This window comes from Xiphophorus hellerii, chromosome 17 (genome assembly GCF_003331165.1).
Source record: "Xiphophorus hellerii strain 12219 chromosome 17, Xiphophorus_hellerii-4.1, whole genome shotgun sequence".
NCBI classification, from domain to species: Eukaryota; Metazoa; Chordata; class Actinopteri; order Cyprinodontiformes; family Poeciliidae; genus Xiphophorus; species Xiphophorus hellerii.
Window position 1 is genome coordinate 20,767,309 of NC_045688.1, and position 19,368 is coordinate 20,786,676.

Sequence of the window (19,368 nt, forward strand, 5' to 3'; positions counted from 1 at the left end):
GATTTTGATAGTGAGGGGAACATACAGCTGTCCAGTAACATCAAAATGCTCAGGGAATATAAAAAGAGTGTGTATATATTTCTAACAAGAAGAAAAGGAAAACAACTATTTGTTAATAGTTACTGCTTTTACATTGTTATCCTCACTGGTGATGCCTCTATATTTAAAAGACAAAGAAGAAGAAAGTGTCACTTTGAAGACTGATATGGATGGGATGAGATTCAAAAACAACTGTCCTGTTAATTCCAACATATGAACTGGACAAAAGGACAGATTACTTTTCAACAGCACAGTTGTATTTAAAAATATTTTAAATTAAAGACAGACAAGATATATGAGATAAAAAAGAATAAAATCTAAAGAGTATATAATCTGGAGAGTTTGGAATGATAATACAGGAAAAGAGATGTGAAAATAATCTTGGTGTGGCTCACCACAAAAAGCAGTTTTACTTGAGCATGCTGCCATAGTAGAACTTTAAAATATAATATAAAAAATCAGTACAAAGTATTCACATCTCTTTACTTTTTCTAGATTTTGCCCAGCCCTATTATTCATCGATCTCAGAACAGTTTTTGAAATAAATTATAGAAAATAGTCCATAAGAAAAACACATTGTCAGGTATTTTTGTAAATGCATCGACAATGTATCCACCAAGGGTACAGATACAAATAAATACTCGTAAACTCAGGTCAATCTGCTCTCCACTGATCATCCTTAAGAGGTTTCTACTGCCTGATCAGTTTGTTTAAGATAAAGTCACATCTTTTTTCAAAGTCTCACAGTCCTTTTCATGTTCCACAGCAAGAACTGTGGAACATTGAATCCACATGTTCCCCTTGTGACACACATAAGGGTGTGTCAACAAAACAACAACTGGTTTGTTAATGTACGTACAAAAAGTTTCTGTCCCAAACAGATAAGATTGTTTAAATACTGATATTACAAAATGTGGACAAGTCAAACATTGTCTAGGTGGGACAAAACCAACCAACCAGGTGACCTTAATTCTGTATGTGATCTTTTGGTTATTTAAAAGATTTATTTAAAAAAATATAATTTAATCATTTAATTCATATGTAAACAAAGTCTTAAGTACATAAGGACGTAGTGTCTGGTGTGGGTGGTCATTTTTATTTTAGTGTTTTCCTGACGGTGTGTTTTCCTCTCAGCCCTCAGGAGAAGACGTGCAGGTGACTTCCTGGCAGAAGATCCCAACCCGTGTCTCTCCCTGAGGCAGGATGAGGAGCAACAGCAGCTCCTGTGCAACGACCGCCGCAGTAAATTCAACTACAACCCATTTGGCCTCCGATTTGGGAAACGCTACAACAACTATGTGTTCAGAAGAGCTGTGAAAAGAGCCAGAACAAGAGGCTTTTTACCGCTGTCCCTTTTCTCCAGAGAGCTGGAGGTGTCCACCTAAAGAAATGCTGTGTCTTCAGGCAAGAAGTTGTGAAATTTGTGTTCGGAAGTCACAAATTAAAAATCTTACCTGTAATAAAAATGTTTCCTTGACTGAAAGTTTGATACCATTTTATAATCTACATTCATTTTCAGACCTAATATGAGGCTAGTATGTAAACAAGTACAAGTGGTGGAACTGAGAAAACATAAAGTGATGTATGCTGTTGTTTGCTGGAATAAAAAACTGACTGAGTTCATAGGACAGATGTCTAACATTATTTACCACATTAAACCTGGTAAACAGACATTTGCCATCAAAAGTGATGGAAAGTGGAAATCAAGCTACCAACTTTTTTCATCTGACAGGTAATCATACAGCTCCTCCTTCTAAAATATCTGCCCACCTTGGTGACGTCCACTTCACAAGGAGAAAAAATATCTGAAACTTTCCATCCCATCTTAGTGGCGTCATATAATTAGGTAATTAGCAGGACTCTGTAGAACTTGAGTGAATGAGGAGGAAATTCAGTCCTTAGACTCTGGTGTGTTGGACATGGGACACCAGCACTGATTTAACTGAATAGTGAGCAACAATTTACTACCTCAAAGAGTCCACAAGATGGCAGTGCAGTGCATGGAGGTGATCATCCAGCAACTTTCTTAGAAAATCAATTACCTTTAAGAGTAGTTTCACAATGATGTACTTTTTAATTTTGAGTACTTTTATTATGAAGTACTGATGGTCTTACTAGTACATTTCTGGATCATCTACCTATTATAAGTAACTTTGGTTAATTTTTGGTTAAAAATTCACCAGACATCTGCAGTTTTTGTTAGTTTCTAAGTTTTATTTTAAAGAAACTGATCTGGGTTCCGGTGACGTCAACCTCCGAGATGGCAGCTTGAGCCGACTGCTCCTCCGGTAAATCTTAATTTAACCCCCATTAATTGCCAAATATAACGAAAATTGAGTAAAATGGAGTCTTTAAGGGGGTCTAGAATGGGGAAAAGGGACGGGAATAAGAAAACCACGAATGAAGAATTGGTACAAGAAAGAAAGACGGCAGGTAGCTCACCAACACATCAGCGCCTCGGCGAAGCTAATGCTAATCAGCTTTCCACTGACTCGACTGCACTAGCGCAAATCCTGGGGGAGTTACGGGATTTCCGAAAAGACATAAAACAACAGCTTGATGATATTAAGTCAGAACTCATCAACGTACACCAAAAAATTAAGGAGACGGAGGACCGGGTTGATGCAGTGGAGGAGCGGGCACAGAACATGGATCAGATATTGAGCAAGATGGCCGAACTGATAAGCCAACAACAAGAAAAACTGCTTGACCAAGAAGGGAGATCACGAAGAGAAAACATCCGGATGTATAACGTGCCAGAGGGAGCGGAAGGACCATCGATGAGAGATTTTGTGGATAAATTGCTTAAGGACACGCTGGAGATCGCACCAGATATGGAACTAGACATTGAGAGGGCACACCGAGCGCTGGCTCCGCCACCTGCTGGGGACAGAAACAACAGGCCGCGATCCATTGTGGTTAAATTTCTCCGCAGCAGAACCAAGGAAGAGATTTTACGAAAAGCATGGGGGAAGAAAGGCGTGCTTCTTCACGGCAAACCGATATATTTTGATCATGATTATCCTCCCACGGTGCTGCAGAAACGCAAAGAATACTCGGAAGCTGAACGGGTCCTGAAGCAGAGAAAGATTCGCTTCCAATCTCCTTTCCCCGCTAAACTACGAGTGTTTTATGAGGGGGAGACACGGCTTTACCAGACAGCTGCAGAGGCGACGAAAGACATGAAGGAACGTAGTTTGCCTGTCCCCCTGATCAAGCCAAAGGAGAGCCTGGCCGAACAACTCTCCCGTACCGCTTGGAAGAAGATTGGCTCGAAACAACAAATGCCAGGAGAGGAGCGAGAGATGAACATCAGAGAAAGACTAAGTGAGTTCAGAAGAGAAACCAGTTCTCTTCGAGAGGAGCTCTGAAGAGATACAATAATGATTGGTAAGCTAAATAACCACTGAGTAATCAATAGGATATAAACTAAAAGGACAATGTTAGTTGGATTGCTCTGTAGTATGGACATTATCGTGGTGATATCGGATATATTCCCTAGCCCCAACCTAGACGAAAAAATAAAAAATGTACAGAGGAGGAATGTGCACAAAATGGACAAAAACAGCTTAAGCGGAGTTGGGGGCCCTCCCCTCTTTTCCAAGGGAGGACTTCCCCCAGGGCTAGACGGTTTTCCTAGCCAAGTTCAGGGTCTTTTGTTCAGGACCCCAACCTTGGAATCTCAAGTTTATTTTTTTTTCTTTATGGTTAAGTTACAGGTTACATTTGCTCGGAGAGTGGATTTGTTAAGATTTGCTATCAGATATCTAAAAATGATTAAAAAGACAGACAGACATGGCTAACAATAAGATAAATATAATTACTTTTAATGTTAATGGTCTACTCAACCCAATTAAACGAAGTAAAATCCTATCAAAAATGAAGAAGGAACATTCTCACATAGTGTACTTACAAGAAACCCACCTAAACAAAAGTGAACATGAAAAACTAAGAAGAATGGGTTTCAACCAATTGTTCTTTTCTTCATACAAATCAGGACATAGGAGGGGCGTAGCTACCCTTATCTCAAACAAGATACATTTTGAAAAATTATACGAACTGACAGACAAGGAAGGCAGGTTTGTGCTTGTGAGGGGCAATGTAGAGGGAAACCCTGTTACATTATTTAACATATATGCTCCTCCGGGGAGCGATATTGATTTTTTTTTAAGAAAATAACTAACATATTAGTAAAAGAAACACAAGGTGTCCTGATTTGTGGAGGGGACTTAAATATTCGTTTGCAACCTAAGATGGATTCTTCCAGGGAGAAAACCTACCAGAAAGAACAACAATACAAAAAAATAAATATACTTTTTAAGGAAGTTGGCCTGATAGACATATGGAGAGACTTTCACCCCAGTAAAAAGGACTATACACACTATTCAGCCACTCATTCAGTATACACAAGAATTGATTATTTTTTGACATTTACAAAAGATGTGAGTGACCACTCACCTGTATATTTAACAGTGGACCTTGGCTTACAAAAAAGAAATAATATATGGAAACTAAATTCAAGTTTGCTTAATAACCAGTGGTTCAAGCAGGAAATACGGAAGGAAATTAGTTTTTTTTTTAGATCTCAATGACAATGGCGAAGTATCTCCTCCGATATTATGGGACACGCTTAAAGCGGTTCTGAGGGGGAAAATTATAGCAATGTGATCTCACTTGAAAAAATTAAGAAATAAAAGATCAGAGGAATTGCATAAAAAATTGGAAGATCTGGAACAAAAACACAAACAAAAATATACACCAGATATACTGGAAGATTTAAAGAGAATTAGAAATGAAATTAATGATATGGCAACACAGGAAACTATGAAAAACCTCATGTTTCTTAAACAAAGACACTATGAAGGCGGATCAAAATCTATGAGGGTACTAGCATGGAAACTAAAAAAGAAAACTGCAGAAAATACAATCCATAGAATTAGAAACCCTAAATCAAAATTGTTAAAGAACAAATTGAATGACATCCAGGAAGCTTTTGAAATATTTTACAAAACCTTATACTCAAAAATCTCTGGAGGAACTATAGAACAAATTGATGAATATTTGAACTCACTAGAACTACCTTATATGAACGAAGAACAGAATAGAAAAATGACATCAGACATTACAGAAAAAGAATTAAAAAACACAATAAGTAGATTAAAACCATGTAAATCGCCTGGGTCAGATGGATACACAGCAGAATTTTATAAGGAATTTCAGAAAGAGTTGATTCCAATCCTCCTCCCTTCATTAAATTGGATTCTTAAAAAAGCTCAAACACCACAGAGCTGGAAGGAGGCAATAATCTCAGTAATACATAAAGAAGGTAAAGATAAACTGGATTGCGGATCATACCGACCAATATCTGTTTTAAATATTGATTATCGACTTTTTACTTCTATAATGGCCAGACGACTGGAAGAATTTCTCCCTTCCCTAATACATAACGATCAAACTGGTTTCATACGACAACGTCAAACACAGGATAATATAAGAAGGACACTACATATTATAGATCACATACAAAAAAGTAAACTTGAAGCTATTGTTATCAGTATAGATGCGGAAAAAGCATTCGATTCAGTTGACTGGAATTTTCTCTTCAGGGTTTTACATAAATTTGGACTACATAATACAATAATAAAAACAATACAGGCGTTATATAATAATCCCACAGCGAGAATTAAAGTTAATGGACATTTATCAGACAGAATTACTTTAGAAAGAGGGTCTAGACAAGGGTGTGCGTGGTCACCGTTACTTTTTGCATTATATTTAGAACCACTAGCCCAATCGATAAGACAAAATAAGGATATTAAAGGAATAATTATGAAAGGGATAGAACATAAATTGGCTTGTTATGCAGATGATATATTAATTTATGTGGAACAACCAACCCACTCTCTCCCAGTTTTGCTGAAATTATTCAAACAATTCGGTCAATTATCAGGGTACAAAATTAATATTAACAAAACTCAGATGCCGGCTTATAACTATACTCCACCGCAGGAAATCCAAAACAGGTACCCCTTAGTTTGGCACACTGACCATCTTAAATATCTAGGCATTACTATACCAAAGGACCTCGAAAAACTATTTGAATATAATTATGTTCCCATGCAAAAAAGAATTAAAGAGGATATCACAAAATGGAATCTCACTCCTTTTCTAAGTTTTAGCTCAAGAATTGATTCAATTAAGATGAACATATTACCAAGACTATTATATTTATTCCAAACTTTACCAATTGAAATAAATCAAAAAAATTTTAATGAATGGGACAAACTAATATCAAGATACATTTGGCAAGGTAAAAGACCTAGAATTGGATATAAGGTCTTACAACTGGAAAAGAAAATGGGAGGTTGGGGGTTACCTTCCCTCAAAGATTATTATTTAGCAGCACAAGCAAGAACACTGATATACTGGTGCGACCAACATATAATGCTCAATGGAAAACAATTGAAACAAAGGCGACACCCATTCCTGTACAGGCAATCCTGGCTGATGCAAATTTACAAAGTTTTATAAATAATATAGATAACCAGTGGATGAAAACAACCCTTAGAGTGTGGAAAACTATCGTTAAAAAAATGCACTAGAGAACGACCTGGCAATAATAAAATGGATTGCATATGACTCAGACTTCCCACCAAACAAACTGGACACCAGGTTTAAGGACTGGACATCCAAGGGAATCACTGCTCTGTGCACAATAATGAACAGCAAAATCTTAAGTGATTTTGAAACACTCAAGAGAAAATATTCATTGGACAAACAGGACTTTTATCGATATTTACAAATAAGAAATTTTGTTAACTCAAAAATTAGGCCAATTACTGACAAGAATATAAACCTAATGGAAATTTTTATAAATGCCTATAAATCAAAAATTAAAGGGAAAATAATTTCACTTATCTATAAAAACCTAATAGATCTCAAAAACAATTCAACCCTACATATCAAAGAAAGATGGGAAAAAGAGGGCAATTTAACAATAACGGAGGAGGAATGGACAATAATGTGGAGATACCAATGGACATATAATAAATCTCTACAATGGCAAGAATTTGGATGGAAAAATCTGATAAGATTCTTTACCACACCTGCTCAGAAACGCCACTATGATGGAAATCCTCCTGCATGTTGGAGAAAATGTAGAAATCAAAGCACAAACCATTATCATGTCTTCTGGGACTGCCCAATCATAAAGATTACTGGAAAGAGATAAATAGTGCCTTACAAGATATTTTCAAGCAGAACATCCCTTTTGAGATCAAGCTTATGTATTTTGGCATAATTCCTCAAGAAGCTTCAAAAAGAAATAAATATTTAATGACTATTTTATTAATAGCAAGTAAGAAAAACATTACAAGAAAATGGTTATCACAAGGCAAACCAATTTTAGACGACTGGATTGACATAACATTTAACATATATAAAATGGAAAAAATAACAGCCTCTCTCAATCACAGGACTGAACAATTCTGTCAGCGGTGGCAGATTTGGGTAGACTATGTAAAACTTAAAAGATCTGATTTCATTTTTTAGAGACCAAACTAAATTAAATCCCCTTGACAACCCACTCTCCTATGACAACGATACTTCATAATTATTTTATACTATGTTTTTCATTTGTTTTTTTTTCAGGTTTGCTCTTTACATTTCTGACTTGATTCTTTTCTCTCTTTTTGGTTTCTTCTTCCACTCTTTATTCCTTGCCTTATAATCTTTCTCAAGGAAGTGAAGTTGCATTTTTGTTTTGTCTGTTATTATGCAATGGTCTACATGTCTACCTTATTACAAATGTTAATGGTAATCCTGTGATGTAGAGACCTAAGTTTCTGTAAGTGATACTTTCTTGAGAATCAATAAAGTTAAAATTAAAAAAAAAAAAGAAACTGATCTGAAAAATCTTGTTTTGTAATTATTTTATATGGATTATTTTCCAAAAATTCCAGACATCTTTATATTTTGGTAGATATGATGTAATTTTGAAATATTAAATGATTGCTCAGTTTCTCAGTGCTTGAGTCACCTTTTTACCAAATTCATTTTTACTCTTCATTTCTTGGACCTTTCATGGATATTTTTACTTGAGTAAAAATATATTGTAGTAGTTCTACTCTTACTTGAGTACAAGTTTTGGCTGCTCTACCAGCCAGTCTGTCAGATAGTGAGAAAGAGGAATTAGTCATATAAAACAATATTTTTGACCCTGCAGGTTTTAGGCATTCCTCTGCTTCAGCACATGATTTCAGCTGATGGCTGATTAACAGGATTTTGCTAAATTGCAATCATCTGAATGGGGTGTGTTGAAGAGGAACATCTGAAACATGTAGGTCAGTGTGCCTTGAGGACCAGGGTTGGGAAACACTGATCTAAAGCATATTGAACAGAAATAAAAACTTGGCCTAAAAGTCAAGTCTTCTGTAGTCTCCAAGCAGCTGTGAAACGTGGCATCAGCAGCTTGGCTTTTCTCCTGGCTGTGGAGCAGAGCTGCAGCTAGCAGAGCAGGCAGTTTGACCCACACGTTTATCTGGAGGAAGAAAACAAGATTGTTTCTAAAGATGCTTTGTGAGGTGCCAGAGAAATACAGGGTTCCTCCAAAGGATCACCTGAGGGATATCTGCATTCTCACCAACTGAAGCCGTCCACCTGCAGGAACCTCAGGGGAAAACTGTCTGCTTGTGCTAGCAAGTATGAACTGTAAAAATCAGCATTCATATGCTGATTTTTGAGGAATGATGCAGCCATCATTCCTCAACATCAGAAGAATATTGAAAATGAAAGAAATGTTTTCTGGATCATTAAGTGAAAAAGTTCAGCAGCAGAGGAGGACAGCCAAGGGTTGAAGCAAACAGCAGCAGGAGGATCGTGCTGCAGAGCGGCGTTCCCACCGGCGCAGAGCTTGCTCAACATGGCCAGCAGTCCAACTGCAGCTTTCCGCTCTGCCCCTGTTCCAACACACCTGGTTTGTTGGACCAGATAGAACAAGAAAAGAAGCAAAGACGTTGTTCTTTGTGACCAAATTTATTATTCCAACATGTCATTACACAGCAGTGTTCTGAGCAGCCTCTCCAGCAGATTGTTTCCAATCACTAACATTCCCAGGTGACTGTTACCGGTGGCAACCTGTGAACTTACAGTTGGGTTTAATGATAAGGCCAGAGGATCACCTACTGTTGGAGTTATGGATCTTTCAAGTCAGTTTGAGCTCTCTATGGAAATCCCTGCAGCTAAAGGAGCCAAGTGAAGCCAGTAGGAACAGAAATGAATCCCTACTGAGAAAACGGAGAGAAGTCAGCTTCTATCTTCCAACACAAACACAGGAAAAGCAACCAACAAGCTGTTTGGAACGAGCATCTTACTTTAGGAATCATACCAGAGGATTTTAGAGCAAAAAGACAGGAGACAGGTTTTAACAGAATGCGGGACAGAAGTTTAAATTCTCCCTGAGAGCTGTGTGTGACAGCTCTAAACATACCTGTAGCTTCCTACAGTAAGAGAATGAAAGTCTGAGAACAGGACAACAGAGGAGGAGTGCTGGGAGACGACAGGGTTCTCTGCACTGCGGGGGGCCAGAAGGGAGGTGTTCACAGGTCCTTCAGGTCCTTCTGGATGCCCCACAGTGTGTCGGCGCTCTTCTTCAGCTGGGAAACCTCTGCGTCTGTCAGGGTCATGTTAACCACGCTGCCGACGCCGCTGCCGTTCAGGACGCAGGGCAGGGACAGGAAGACCTCGCCGTCGATGCCGTACATGCCCTGGAACACAGCGAGAAGGAAAACAGTCAGGCCCTAAACCTCACACTTCACTTCTCAGCTATACTCAGTTTACCTACAGCTGGATCTTAGGAACTTAGAATATGATTGGAGAGTTTAAGAACATATTTATTACATGGATTAAAATCCACAGGCAGAGGTGCTTCGGTTCACTTTGGTGATTCTGGCTTACAAAAAATACTAAAAAACTAATTCAGTTTCTCTGCAAGTTAAAATATTACATCAGATCAACAAACATGGGTCTACTGTACCGTACAGTATCTGCACTCAGTACTTTGACTTTGCTCGTTTTTATCACTGCAGCCATACAACATGCTAAGCATGGGGTTAGCCGGTGGTTCTGCTGAGGTTCAGGAAGTCCAGGTTGCCATGGCAGCTGAAGGCCATTGGATCTATGGAGGTTTAGGTCAGGCTACTTTCATGTGGTTACCATGGTGATGGCAGTGTGGGTCAGTATCAAAAGTTCTGTTGGGAAAGGAAGCATGAAGACTGTAGAATGTTCTGGACCAGCAGCTCCAGCAGCTTGGATCCTCCTGCTCCTAACACTGTAGCCCAGGTCCTGTGTGTGTGTGTGTGTGTGTGTGTGTGTGTGTGTGTGTGTGTGTGCGTTGTGGGTCTAGAAGCTCTGAGTCCAGCTACAGCCCACAGCTAGTGAACCTCTGACTGAACTTTGCTTCACAATCTTATCAAGGCTACAGTTATTCCTTAGCTTCTATTAAATGTTTTCCTTTCACTCTACTTTGAATAAACAGCTTTAGGTAAAAGTGTTGTGTGAATAGCCAGATACTTAAAAAAACAAAAGACACCAAGAAATATTCTAGTCTTATTAGAACCTGAATTTTGGGTTTCCGTTCACCAGAATGACCACAGATAACAGAAAAACATGTGAATTTAAGCATGATTTGTGTGATGCTCAGTGTGTGAGAGCATGGCTGACCTTCACCATGGTGGAGACGGGGTGGACACGGCTCAGGTTCTTCACGATGCTCTCAGTCAGGTCGGCCACGCTGAAGCCAATGGCCCAGTTGGTGTAACCCTTCAGCTTGATCACTTCATAGGCACTGGAACAGAGTGTGTCCTGTTAACACCAGCCCTCAGTAAGGAAGCATCAGTAAGGTCCATTTCTCCAACACACACGCACACACACACACACATATGGGCAGCGACTAATGATTCATTTATCAAATCAAATCAAATTTTATTTGCATAGCACATTTCAGCAGCAAGGCATTTCAAAGTGCTTTACATCATATCAAACACAGAAACACAATGCAAGATAGAATCAACAATCAAAACATGACATTAAGTCAAGTTCCATTGTGACGGCCAAATCCATGGCCACACTCTGATGTCGGTAACTCTTTTTTTATGCACAGTTTATTTTTTTCATATAAGCACAACAACACTTTAGTTTCAATAAAAACATTTGTTAGTTGATTTGAATGCATTTGTTCTATTTGTTAGCGCGCACATTTAGTTAACATATGTATTTATATCAACTTAAAGTTAATTTTGTTTGCTTAAGATTAATTCTGTCTGTTTTCCCGCCGGTACTTACCTGCCTTGGAGTCGCCAGACAAAGGATGGGGGCCAGGGCTCAGCAGGCTTACATGGTGATTGAACTGCACCACTAGTTCCTGCTGGCAGGGGGAATTTGTAGTTTCTTTCTTTAGATAAGTTTTGTATTTAAGTAAATATTAGTATTTAAAGTTTAATATTTTTGATTTTCAGTTTTGGGTCTTTAGTTTAGCTACACTTAGCTGTACTGTTATTTGTTTTTGTGTTATTTGTAATTGTATTCTGTTTAGTTACCCCTATTGTGTCTTAATTGGTCTGATCAGCCAGTATATAAACCCCTGTGTGTCATTTCTTTGTTAGGTCAGTTATGTTTGTTTGTGCAGCCAGTTTGTTTACATTTTTTGCCTGAGTTCAGTTTTGTTTCTTTGACCTCTTTTATGAGCTCAGTTTATCTTTTGTTATTTATAAGCTTTGGGTTAAAATATAAACCCTATTTTTCTAATATGTCCTGTGACTCCTCCTGTTTTTAACTCGGTCCATCACATCCATCATTAAATTTGTAATTGATTACGTTTCAAATACAATCCTAAACAGGTGGGTTTTTAGTCGAGATTTAAATGAAGTCAGTGTTTCAGCTGTTTTACAGTTTTCTGGAAGTTTGTTCCAAATTTGTGGTGCATAGATGCTGAAAGCTGCTTCTCCTCGTTTGGTTCTGGTTCTGGGGATGCAGAGCAGACCAGAACCAGAAGACCTGAGAGGTCTGGAAGGTTGATACAATAAAAGCAGATCTTTAATGTATTGTGGTGCTAAGCCGTTCAGTGATTTATAAACTAACAGCAGTATTTTAAAGTCTATTCTTTGAGCTACAGGGAGCCAGTGGAGGGACTTTAGAACTGGTGTTATGTGCTCTATCTTCTTGGTTTTAGTGAGAACGCCAGCAGCAGCGTTCTGGATCAGCTGCAGCTGTTTGATTGATTTGTTGGACAGACCTGTGAAGACGCTGTTGCAATAATCAATACGACTGAAGATGAACGCATGGATGAGTTTCTCTAGATCTGGCTGAGACATTAGTCCTTTAATCCTGGAAATGTTCTTCAGGTGATAGAAGGCCGACTTTGTAACTGTCTTTATGTGACTCTGGAGGTTCAGGTCAGAGTCCATCACTACTCCTAGGTTTCGGGCCTGATCGCTGGTTTTCAGTTGTAATAACTGAAGCTCTGCATTGACTCTAGATCTATAACTCTAGATCTGTAACTCTTGATCTATAACTCTAGATTGTTCCTCTTTAGGTCCAAAAATAATAACTTCAGTTTTGTTTCTGTTCAACTGGAGAAAGTTTTGGCACATCCACACATTTATCTGTTCTAAGCATCTGTTCAGTGATTGGATGGGCTCTGAGTCACCTGGTGACATCATAATGTAGAGCTGTGTGTCATCTGCATAGTTATGGTAGCTAATATTATTTCCTGTTATAACCTGAGCTGGTGGGAGCGTATAAATATTGAATAAGAGGGGTCCTAGGATTGAACCTTGGGTAATCTATAATCCATTATTCTAACAAATAATCAGATAAGTTTACACATTCTGCATATTTTGCATTTATACACTTAAGACCTTTTTATACAATGTTAATGTATAAGAAAATGAAGACAATTCAATTCACCTTTTAGTAGGAAAATGAACATTACTTAAATGCAATAACAGCATTTATTTAGCATTTGATCTTTTGCAGAGGATGGATCTGGAGCTAACAACATGTGAAGAGCTCAGTAGGGCTGATCAAGGGATTATTTTTTCAGTAAGCAGATTAATATATTTATATATTCTTAATATATCTGTAATATATCTCTATAACCCTCAGCAGGTGATACTTGCAGCAACAGTATCAGTGTCTCAGGTTCTGCTCCCCCAGGACTCATCTGTAATTAGAAACCCACTTCCACCTCAGCACACCAAGTCACTGTTCATGTTCCTAATTATGAGTCCTTCATGTTCCCAGCTGACAGGAGGAAAACCACAGTGATCAGACCAACCTGTCCACCACAGCCTTATGTGTTGCCTTCCACTGCTCCTTGTCTGCATCGGTGCCGATCTCAGGGTTCAGCTTCTGCAGGTTGACTCCTGCGACGTTTGCACCGCTCCACACAGGAACTGTGATGGCAGCACATCAGGTCAGTTTGGCTTCAGTGTGTGGAGAGCAGCTGCAGCAAAGTGACACTCACCGCTGGTGTCGCCGTGCTCACCCAGCACCCAGCCGTTGAAGGAGCTGGCGTGAATGCCGAGGCGTTCGGCCATCAGGTGACGGAAGCGAGCCGAGTCCAGGTTGGTGCCGCTGCCAATGATGCGGTGCTTTGGCAGACCGCTCAGCTTCCAGGTCACATAGGTCAGCACATCAACTGGAATTTAAAAGGATAAGACAGAAAAATAAGGAGGACAGAGTGAATACAGCAGGACTCCATGGAAACTTGTTGCTCTGACACAAAGTCGTTCTCACCAGGGTTTGAAACGACCAGGATTGTACAGTTGGGGCTGTACTTTATGATCTGTGGGATGATGGCCTTGAAGACATTGACGTTCCTTTGGACCAGATTGAGGCGGCTCTCACCCTCCTGTTGTCGAACGCCAGCCGTCACCACCACCAGACGGGAGTTTGCAGTCACGGCGTAGTCTGACAGGAGAGACAGAAGCAGACCTGTTGGCGCTCATCTGGAGAGAGGCGGGCACCAGAGTGACCTCAGTGCAGCCGCTCACCTTTATCAGCAACCACCTTGGATGTCTTCAGGAACAGCAGGCCGTGCTGCAGGTCCATCATCTCTCCTTTCAGTCGATCCTCCATCACATCCACTAGAGCCAGCTCATCACACAGGTCCTGGCCACAAAGGGACCAAAAAAAAAAAAAAGAATGAGCCAACATTAGCAGCTCCTTGTTCACATGGAGGGGGAGAGTCTTACCCGCAGCAGGATGCTAACGGCACACGCCATGCCGACCTGGCCCACGCCAACCACGGTCACCTTGTTCCTGGGAGGCTCAGCGGAGGAGCTGGCCAGTGGGGTGATCAACTTCTGCAGGACTGAGGACATTCTTGATGCTGAAGAGACACAGGTCACATGTCCAATGAGACAACTTTACCCAGTTGGTAAAAACCAACACTTAATGTCATCCATAATCCACCGTTCTCTGGTCTCTTCACTGATATCTTCCTACTTCTCAGACGAGGTAGATGTCCTCCTTCCTGACCACAGAGCTGCAGTGCAGGGCTGATACCTTTAACACTTCCTACTTTTATAATCCAGATATGGATTAAAATTAGGGCTGAGCGATATGACTGAAAAACATATCACAATATAAGCCTTTCATATCAATTGATCATTATTTATTTATTTATTTTAAATATCTGAAATACTGACAACTGGTTACATTTTCTGTTTTATTTACAGTTTCCTCTCTAGCTTGCTGTTGCTCAACAGGTTGTTGCTAGGTAACCAATAAGTGATCTTAGCTGGCTGTGACAGGTTGAGCAGCTAAAGCCTTCCCCCTGCCTACCACACCCAGAATGCCATGCAGTTTCGAATCACATTTTAATGAAATTACACATAGTTCCTAAAAGTCTATGGCAGAAGTGATCTGCTCCATCTTAGGCAAGCGCAGCACAAGGCATAGCGGACCCATAAAAAAAAGAAAAGTAAGTTGACACTCCTGACCAATGTGTGAGAGAAATATACATGAACAAAATCGCTGCTGTCCAGATCAACCCGTATCAGACGGAGAAGGAAAACACGACAGACAATGTTGCGCACGATTTAGAATCATAAAAGAATCATTATTCTGGTGTTAACAACCCGTGAGGACGGCTCACGAAAGAAAACGACAACAAAATAACACATAAGAACTAATTCTTGTACTTTATATCTAACGGTTAACGACTGATCACCGAAAATAAGCATTTAAACTAAACAGACCTTGTGAGCTGACGTCTAGGAGGGGCTATGCTGGTTACAGCAGTAATTAGTTTTAACTCTGGTGTCTGACTCTTTCAGAAACTTTACTGAGATCTGGTCACCTCAGTGAAAGTCTCTGCTGAAGCCTTCATGCTGTTTCATTCACACTTGGACAGCAAGCAGGCGCCTCGGGCCAGACCCAAATACACCCTGGTGGAGTATCTGCAGCACAACCACTGAATGCTGGGAAATGTGCCACATCAAGGCTGTTGTGGAACGTTTCTGTAATTACCATCTGTCTTCGACTTCAAACCTCTCAGCTGACCACGGGAAGCAGGGGATACATTCTGAGCTGGCCTGGCTATTCCGATGCTGTTCGCTCGATTCAAATCTGGCTTCACAGCTCTGTCTGGGCTTTCTCCCATTGACTTTGATACCCTCCGATAACATTTCTACTTGGCCAATCAGCGAACACAACATTTTTTGAATGATGACGATTTTCTGCTGTTTTAGAATTGTAGTGTGCTTGTAGTTTTAGTGATGGCAGCAGAGAAAGTGAACAAAGCCATTCAGTCCGTGTTGATCACGCTTCCAAATATTGAATTCATATTAACAGCCACCTTATTTGGATCGGCTCTTCTGTCTTTGCAGGGGAGAAAGGTTGTTTACACCACAGGCAATTTCCAGAGTTTTATAGCGTCAAACTGAGCAAATGTTAGCCACTGACTATAAAGCTTGAAGAGAGTCCACACCTCCAGAAAACAATCGTTTCTCAACAGCTGAGAGTCCAGACTATCTGGACAAAATGAAGTGTAGAACAAGATGGTTTTTATCAGGATCATTCTGAGGCAGAGACGGGGAGAAACAGACACCATGAGGCTGAAAGTATGTCAAATCTGCAAAGGTTACAGATCTGCTCCTGCAGAAACATCTGAGTTTTAGAATGTAGATCTAAAGCTATCTGATGTAATGTCCAACTGATTCTAGAAAAACAATTCTATCGAAAATCGCAATTCCTATTCCTGGGAATTCTGAATTGATACAAATGCTCAAAAGTCTATTATAAAATGCATTTAAGTTGTACGTCTTCCCTATTGCAGCACATTTTCGAGTATGCTGCAATACTGCATTATGTGTCCACTCACACACCGGGTGAATGATTCTTTGATTATTTCACTTAAGAAAAAGGCAGAGCTAAGCTAACATAATAGAATAGATTATCTGTTTGTATAAACGGCTTAAGATAATTTAACTCCCACAATTTTATGCACAAACTTATTTTTGATTAAATATAAACTGATGAAATTTGATACAGTATGAAACATTAGAGAACTGTTTTGAATAAATGTTCTATTTGTTTCCAGTTTTTTCCTCTCAGTCACATAATGTAAACAGGATCTCTACAGCGTTTGGTTTCTGAATTAAAAATTAGTACTTAGTCTGGCTACATCAGACTAAGTACTGCACTGTCAGCCAGGTAAAGCTTTATGGATGACTGAGCAGAAAGTTTGCGATCCTGATGCAGGGCTTAGTTGCTTAGCTGTTATTATTCCAGTTCTTTTTGTTACTGCAGAAAAAGTCAAACCTCAACTGCATCGAAAAGTCAAAGTCTAACATTAACTGTGTGAAAATGTTTCTTATTTCTGCAGTTAGCAGAACCCCATCAATAAACTGAGTCTCTGTCATCACTCTCACTCTCTTAGGCAATATTCTGTACTACACTGCACAATCAATACTGCTAGAGCACTTTTGTTTCAACATGGATCAACAAGTTTTGCAATAAAAGTCAAAGGGTCATCCAACAGCAGGCTGGGTACAGAAATAAAACAGTTAAGAGAATCAAATCCACCACAGCAAATGTGCTTTAATAGAAGACCCATGTTAAATCTTACAGTTAAAAAGCTACTATAATTTAAACCACAAATGACATCCAAACTTCCTAAACGTCTTTTGGTTACTCATGGGATTTACATATTCTGCAAATAGGGAGTAAAAATATCAGTATGAAAATCTTACTACTCCTATTAAAAAATGAAAAATAATTTTTATTGCTGTTAAACTCAGACAGCATTATTACAGTTATAATACATTTCTTCTAAGCAAAATAAAGATGAAGTGGCTTTTTTTCCCCCCTCACAGTCAACTGACTGCAAGTTCACAGCAACTAGCTGGAGGGGAGCAGCCTGTGTCGGGTTCTGGGAAGATGTCCCCTAGTCTGTGTTAGTTGGGTCAGCATGCAGAGCGAGGCAGCACAATAATCTGTTGGTGTGAGATGAGATGAGGAGCAGCATCTGCAAGTGTATGAGGAGAATCGAGGTCGCAGTCAAACAAACATGCTTGACTTTTTTATTGTCGGCTGTGGATGTAGGTGAACTGCTAACGGGCCCATGGATACTTGGCAGAACAATGAGAATCTGGTTTTGATCGCTTTAAAGGGAAAAAGTAAACATGATGGAAAAGAAAACTTCATAGCTACAAGCCTCATTCAGGTCCTCAGTCCTGATACACATTTAAGCTCCTGGTCTAAAATATTCTGCATGTTAGCTCAGGTTGCTAACAGGCATGTCAAGGTCAAATGAACAGTGGCCCTGAGGGGGGTAAGTGCCATGTCCATACAGGGAAACACACCTCTGTGTGTCCTTAGCTGTCCAGCTCCATGTGTGTCTGACAATAGCCTGTAGGACACAAAGGCCTGCTTTAATCTTCTGAACCTCGGGTTCATGTTACATAAGCAGTCCTTCACTCATATTATTTTAAAACTATCTCTGTGAGCGCCAGCAGCCTGCTAAAGACTTGGACTTGTTTCAAGGCAGACATGTTGGTTCTGCTGCCTTGTGATGTGGAACTTCAGAGGACGCTGTCGAGTCCTTCCGTCGACCTTCATGCTGAACCGAAACGGGTTACTAACAAAATGGAGGCTCCAATCAAACAAACAAACTGTGTGTTTTGTAGGCTGCGCTATTTGTATTATTCCTAGGTCATAATAGTCACTTTCAACTAAATAAACGTAAAACTAATTGAACCGTATTCTACAGAGTTCAAATGCTAAACAGTATTTCCGCTTTAAGCTTTTAAAAGTAAAGCAATTCTATTTCTTCTGTTTCAAGCTGACATGATGAGTTAGCATCTCTTAATTACGTTCAAAGCCCGAAGAGGTACCGATAAAAGCTCATTGATTAGCTGTAGTCTGTCATTCACTGTGACCCAACATGCTGTCTGCCTGTCGGAGGAGCATCCATTGCTGCTGCTGCCTTCAGCACGCATGACGGAGCCGCGGCCCACACACTGACTAACATCAGCAGCAAGGTTAGCTATACATCACAAAAAACTGAATTCAAAAGAAAAACATGTTGCAAACACTCACAGATTTAAAGAAAAAGCTGATATCAGAGACCGTGTGAAGTCTGTTGGAGCGATGAGACGGCCAGCTAAAATGAGGCTGAACGACCTGAAGTAGGAAGAGAAGAAGGGAAGAGAAGGATGGGGCAGGACTCCGGCGGAGGGAGGGAGGGAGGACTCCGGCGGAGGGAGGCAGGGCTCCGGCGGAGGGAGGGAGGGAGGACTCCGGCGGAGGGAGGCAGGGCTCCGGCGGAGGGAGGGAGGAAGGGCTCCGGCGGAGGGAGGAAGGGCTCCGGCGGAGGGAGGCAGGGCCCCTGCGGAGGGAGGGAGAGAGGACTCCGGTGGAGGGAGGCAGGGCTCCGGCGGAGGGAGGGAGAGAGGACTCCGGTGGAGGGAGGCAGGGCCCCTGCGGAGGGAGGGAGAGAGGACTCCGGTGGAGGGAGGCAGGGCTCCGGCGGAGGGAGGGAGGAAGGGCTCCGGCGGAGGGAGGCAGGGCCCCTGCGGAGGGAGGGAGAGAGGACTCCGGTGGAGGGAGGCAGGGCTCCGGCGGAGGGAGGGAGGAAGGGCTCCGGCGGAGGGAGGAAGGGCTCCGGCGGAGGGAGGCAGGGCTCCGGCGGAGGGAGGCAGGGCCCCGGCGGAGGGAGGGAGGGCTCCGGCGGAGGGAGGCAGGGCCCCTGCGGAGGGAGGGAGGGAGGACTCCGGCGGAGGGAGGCAGGGCTCCGGCGGAGGGAGGGAGGAAGGGCTCCGGCGG

The 19,368-nt window shown here is 40.9% G+C and overlaps 1 protein-coding gene and 1 long non-coding RNA gene across 2 annotated transcripts; one reads left to right on the top strand and one right to left on the bottom strand.

Annotated features, from left to right (window-relative positions):
* Positions 1 to 9,056: 9,056 nt before the first annotated feature.
* Positions 9,057 to 18,803, bottom strand: ldhba (lactate dehydrogenase Ba). The gene is made up of 8 exons (XM_032589520.1): positions 18,643 to 18,803; positions 14,292 to 14,428; positions 14,091 to 14,208; positions 13,834 to 14,007; positions 13,562 to 13,735; positions 13,373 to 13,490; positions 10,759 to 10,882; positions 9,057 to 9,803 (listed from the first exon to the last, which is right to left on the bottom strand). Exons 2-8 carry the CDS (start codon positions 14,418 to 14,420, stop codon positions 9,636 to 9,638), a joined length of 1,005 nt encoding a protein of 334 aa, XP_032445411.1. The 5' UTR covers positions 14,421 to 14,428; positions 18,643 to 18,803; the 3' UTR covers positions 9,057 to 9,635.
* LOC116736774 (uncharacterized) lies at positions 14,438 to 15,883 on the top strand. Its single transcript, XR_004342668.1, has 2 exons — positions 14,438 to 15,410; positions 15,476 to 15,883. It is a non-coding gene; the product is annotated as an uncharacterized LOC116736774 (long non-coding RNA).
* Positions 18,804 to 19,368: the final 565 nt, after the last annotated feature.

Bases quoted from the DNA above. Each gene is read 5' to 3' on its own strand.
- ldhba (XM_032589520.1), bottom strand. From the start codon at position 14,420: ATGTCCTCAGTCCTGCAGAAGTTGATCACCCCACTGGCCAGCTCCTCC. The intron at 14,008-14,090 runs GTGAGCGGCTGC...CTCTCCTGTCAG, and splicing joins CAAGGTGGTTGCTGATAAAG to ACTACGCCGTGACTGCAAAC. The intron at 9,804-10,758 runs GTCAGCCATGCT...GCTGTGTTCCAG, and splicing joins CCGTCTCCACCATGGTGAAG to GGCATGTACGGCATCGACGG.